Source organism: Parasteatoda tepidariorum, chromosome 6 (assembly GCF_043381705.1).
Source record: "Parasteatoda tepidariorum isolate YZ-2023 chromosome 6, CAS_Ptep_4.0, whole genome shotgun sequence".
NCBI classification, from domain to species: domain Eukaryota; kingdom Metazoa; phylum Arthropoda; class Arachnida; order Araneae; family Theridiidae; genus Parasteatoda; species Parasteatoda tepidariorum.
The window spans coordinates 88,577,779-88,583,325 of record NC_092209.1 but is presented as its reverse complement, the minus strand read 5'-3'; the positions used below and the strand labels follow the sequence as shown (position 1 = coordinate 88,583,325).

Sequence of the window (5,547 nt, the reverse complement as noted above, 5' to 3'; positions counted from 1 at the left end):
ATGCACTTAATTTCTTAGAGGAAATAAAAGAGCATTAAACAATTATTATTTTTTTAGAATTATTTATGTAATTATTGTTATAACTTTTTAATTTAATTTAATATAAAGTAAAAATATCACAACAAAACTAATACAGGTAAGCAATAAATATAAACAATAAATATAAACAATAATAATTACAATAATGAATAAGAGTATTTGTTTTATAATAAATATTAATTATTTGAAAATATAGAAAACATTAAAATTAAAAAGTTCTTTGGTAGAAGATGTATAGATCAAAAGACTGCATATGTGGAATGCTCAAAAATCGAGAAAAGTACACATATTTTTCAAAATTCTGTAACTTCGTCAAAAAAAATCAAATCGATCTGAAATTTTGAGGGCTTGCATAAAGCAGTTCAAATAACTATTTTCCATTAACAGAAAGTACAAAAAAAATTTGCGAATTTGGCAAGTGTTCAAACTTAACAAAGTTTTTCACCATAAAAATAACCTATGATAAAAATCTAGATTCAGTTCGAGCAATTTGATCATATGTAACTAACTGTAGAGGGTTAATTAGAACATATCAAATTTTCATGCAATTTGAATGATTTTTCGCAGTTCTGCGAACATTTGAATTTAGACCTTTTCTTTGCAGATTTCAAAATTTTCGCAAACTTTTGACCGGTAGTGTATGCAGGTCATTCCGTCATTCAAACCCTAATTATATTATCTACAGTATCCTAGTAAAAAGAAGTGCCCTTAAGTAAAATAATTTTTGAGCAAAGAAAAAAAACCTACCGAAATTTGACTAAAAAATTTATGAATTAAAAACGTTAAAATCTGTTATAAACTGAAATGGTTGTCAAAACTTTAAAGTTTTTCTAATTATCGCCACTCTTATAACAAGGCAATCAAACTCATTTGGTATTTTTAATATCTCTTTAACACTAGATTGCCTTTTGACTGCTTTTAATTTCAATTAGAAAAACAATAAGTAATGACGGGAAAAACAATGTATGCAACGCGAGTTCTTAGAATTTTGTAGAACATATAATTTTTTTATTGGTAATATTTGCTAATAACTTGTTATATAACTGTAAATAATATAAAAAATATTAAAAATTAATTTTAAACAAATTTTTTTGCACATTATTTATTCTTTTGCAATTAAGTCATTTTGACTGCTTTTGGGCCATATAGGTATATACTAAATTTCAGTCTTTCTAGAGCTTAAATACTATTTCTACAGATTCTATAGACAACTCTGTTAGATCCTATTGGTTCCACAGAATTTTTTTTTATCGTTTAAACATTAGTTTGCAACCACTAATGCACTAATGTTTACCTCATTTTATGCATGGATTTTAGTGTCGATAGCGGAGATTACGAGTAAATTAATCAAGCTGGAAGCAAAGAATATCCTATTTACCTTATTGTGATAGAGACATAAGTTATCATGTTAAATTATATACATTAAGATGATGTAAAAATTGTATACCTTACAATACAAAATTTTTTGATTATTATTTAATAAAATACTAAATAAAAAATATTTACTAAAATTTATTTTTTCCGTGCAATTATCGTTGGCTAAACAGATTTTTTATAATTTCATGCAAAACATTTTCAATTCACTTCTCGAGGCAAGGCGAAATCCGCAAAAAGTAAAATTAACATTAAAGAGTCCAATTTTTTTATCGCGCGCGCTCTTGACCAAACTATGGCGACCATATTTCCCAGACTGCGAGTACCCCCACTTTTTTCAAGAGTCAAAAATCCTAAACCGTTGGAAAAAAAGTATGTTTATTTAGAGAAAGTACGTTTTCGTGTCTGATTTTGCAACTTAAAATATCGTCTGTAACAATTAATTAGCATATTTGAGGTCAAACCCTCGAACCATTAAGAATGAGTCCTAAAACGTGAAGATCCGACTATTAAATCAAAAGTTGTTCGTTTTTTGTTTTGGCGAACTTTGCATCATTTACCTTAAATTTCGAAACAATTTAGTTATGAGGAACTATGCATAAGTAATAATTGATAACTCAATCAATAGATGGAAAAGTCTTGTAAATCAACAAAAAAAACTCAGTTTTGGAATATTTTGTTACAGTAGTCAACAATAAACAATTTTTACAATAATTTGATAAATTACATATATTTTTTTTTATTTTTAATTATACATAAATGTTCGTAGTAAAACAATTTTCTCTGTTTGTTCACATTATAAGCACACTACTAAAGTTTAATAATTTAATAAGGGAAAAAAATCAATTTTTTTGAAATAGTTAAAAACTCTTATAGGTTGTTTTCCTCACCTTTAATTCGCTTTCGTACGTATTTTGAAATGGAAATTCCAGAAATTTATATTGAAGTACTTTTTCTGATGACATCGTTAAGTTTTAAAAGTTTATTATTTCCAAACGCATTGTTATTGCCAAAAACATTAATTAAAGTATTCCAGCTAACTAGTGCACTCAAGTGTTAACTTGTGTTGAATGACAGTATAAGTTTCCATCAGTTCCTAAAATCTGAAAGCAGATTTATCACCAAAATTAATTTAAAATCAATTTAAATTCGAGACTCTTTCCGACTAGCTAGAATGCTCAAGTGTATCTGATGCCATTAATACAAGTTGCGATTGCTTTCCAAATCATGCAAGCAATTATTATGGTCAAACGAAGTTTTACACTTTTATGGCAGTTTAGTTCAAATTTTTTACCAAATAGTGTATATAGTTATTTGTCAATTTATCATTTAATGATCAATTATTGTCAATTAGTTAAATTATAAATTATTAATCATCAATTACTGTCAATTAATAGTCAATTTTTGGCCAAGTGCTATACATTCTAATTTGGATATGAAGGAGGCATATTAATCCCAAAAAATAAATAAAAACGCTTAGGAAATATTGATTTATTCTGTAAATCTTATTATGACGAACACGACCAGATTTCAAAATTATAAAATAAGCAAGAAAATGTACCTAAAATGGACCAAGAGAATCATTCTCCTCCCGTCAATAATTTTTATAAAGATATAAATTCAATGGTTGAGATATAAATTCAATTTTTAAATAAAATTCAATTGAGTTTTTATAAAAATATAAATTTAATGAGAGGTTGGAGCCCCCCAGTCTGTTCGCCAATAATTCCAAATTAAAAACAAAGTGAATTGTTCCCAACGGACCGTTAGGAGCATGGGAAGAGATCCATGGTTGGCGATTTATCGAAAGATAACATAGACGAAAATCAAGCCAGTCCCTCCTCCCCTGCCCCCCAAAATCAATATTAGATTTGAAAATAATTTGGCAAAAGCGAATAGCCAAAAATACTGTGAGAATCAGTATAGCCATGTAACTGAAACATTTTTGTGGTGAGAAATAAAGACTAGTTAACAGATTTTGTAATCAATTTAGTCGCGACAGTGAATTAATGAGTTTTACATTTGTATTGAAATGAAAAGTTAGCGGTTACATTGATTGTCAAGAAAAAAATTAAATATTTACAGTAGCTTTTTATAAAATGTAATTAAAATTAAATAATTGGTTTAATTTAATAAAAACTTGATTAAGAATGATTAAAAAATAAATTTAAGAAATTAAAGAAATTTTGAAAGGAAATATGTTATGGTATCACACACCCAGCTTTCAATATGAGCAAATTAAGGTGTGTGAAATGAAACATAAGAAAAAAAATGAAAATGAATACAAGTAAATTATATTTTTCAAGTATAGACTTAAAACGAGACGATAATTTTACGTTTATCACACCAAATAAAAATATGTAGGTAGGTATGTAGGTAGAATATGTATGTAGGTAGGTATGTGTAGGTATGTAGGTAGAAAAATATGTATATGTATCACACCAAATGCTTAAAATGTAAGAGGCATAACTTTTATTGTAAATTTCTATCACCTTCGAAAATGACTTCAAAAATGAATTCCACATTTTTCAAATATGATTTGCCCAAAATTTGTATTTTTCTATCATAGTCCTTTCATAAAGAAAATGATTTTCTTTTTGAATTTGAAAAACATAGTTTTTTTTTAATTTTATTAAATTGTTTTCTTTAGAATAATTTTTTTTTGTTTAAATTGACAAAAAAAAACGTTTTACTGAAGACAGGTACAAAGATTTGTAGAAACAAAGAAAAATTTCTTCCAAATGCCCAGGTCAATATTTTTGATGGTTTTCCATTGATGAACCAACATCGCCTTGAAGGTGACCATCAATAGCTCCGTCATAAACCATTATATTTTTTGATGGTTACCAACATTAGTAACCATCACCCCAATGTAGGAATTCGAACAGATTTATGATGGTTCAACTTGTTTTAATGGTTTCTTCATGTTGAACCATCAGAAATTTCCATCATAGTTTCTTAGAAATCAAATGTTGGAACAATCGTGAACAACTATCGTCCCAATGTAGGAATTCGGACTGATTTATGATGGTTCAACTTGTTTTAATGGTTTGTTCATGCTGAACCATCAGAAATTTCCATCATAGTTTCTTAGAAATCAAATGTTGGAACAATCGTGAACAACCATCGTCCCAATGTAGGAATTCGAACAGATTTATGATGGTTCAACGGCTACCTTAATGGTTTCTTCATGTTGAACCATCAGAAATTCCCATCATAGTTTCTTAGAAATCAAATGTTGGAACGATTATGAACCACCATAACCTTTATATAGGTATTTGGACAAGATGTATGATAAGCCAACATAAAATTGTATTGATAGTTTATTTCGGAGAAGCTTCATGGACCATCATGGATCATGATAGATTGTTGGTCATCAAAATTCTCTTGATTGTTAGCCATCATAGTGTATTAAAGTAACATTTTCTATCATGGAATGATAGAAGTTTGTTGACATATCAAAAACCATGAACGCATAATGGTTTGATGTTGGATGATGGTGACCATCAAATCATGTTGGACCCGCACTTAAACCAACATAAACCATCAAAATTGTTTGATGGGACCCTCAAGAATTTTGATTTGAGTAGCGTTACATATTTTACAGTTTTTAAAATAGCAATTATAGCAGATTATTTATACATAAAATGAGAAAATTAAATGCATTTTGAAAACTATTGTATAACGAATACTAAATATAACCAATGCAAAATGACCAATATAGATGTTAATACTTACAAATGTTTTCATGTTGAAGCTCTTCTACAGAAGGAAAAATATCTTGCAATGTTAGCTAATTATCAAAATCGATAAAATAGCATAGAAACCTGACGCGTATATATACCATTAATACCCATATACATTGCGTGATATTTTGCACATGTTAACAAATATTTTGTATCATGAAATCAAGTTTTCCATTTTTGCCTTTTCACACGATTTTAAAACATTGAGTGTCAATATGCTTATTGCTTCTAAATATCACGCTATAATCATTATTTCTTTTAGTTCTCTTCCAGGAATGTATAGTAAGAATGAAAACAGGAAACTTTTTAACAAATGAATTATATTCGTTTTATCAAATATACTAGAATATTCGTTAACATAAAGAACATTTCCGGTCAAGTAAACAGG

At 27.9% G+C, this 5,547-nt stretch overlaps 1 protein-coding gene across 1 annotated transcript in view; it reads right to left on the bottom strand.

The window, feature by feature from the left end:
- Nucleotides 1-5,288, bottom strand: part of LOC107451120 (uncharacterized) — a 7,212-nt gene extending 1,924 nt beyond the window's left edge. Inside the window, exon 1 of the mRNA XM_016067118.4 lies at nt 5,152-5,288. Coding sequence (XP_015922604.1) covers nt 5,152-5,163 — 12 coding nt within the window. The 5' untranslated portion in view covers nt 5,164-5,288. The remainder of the gene's footprint in view (nt 1-5,151) is intronic.
- Nucleotides 5,289-5,547: the final 259 nt, after the last annotated feature.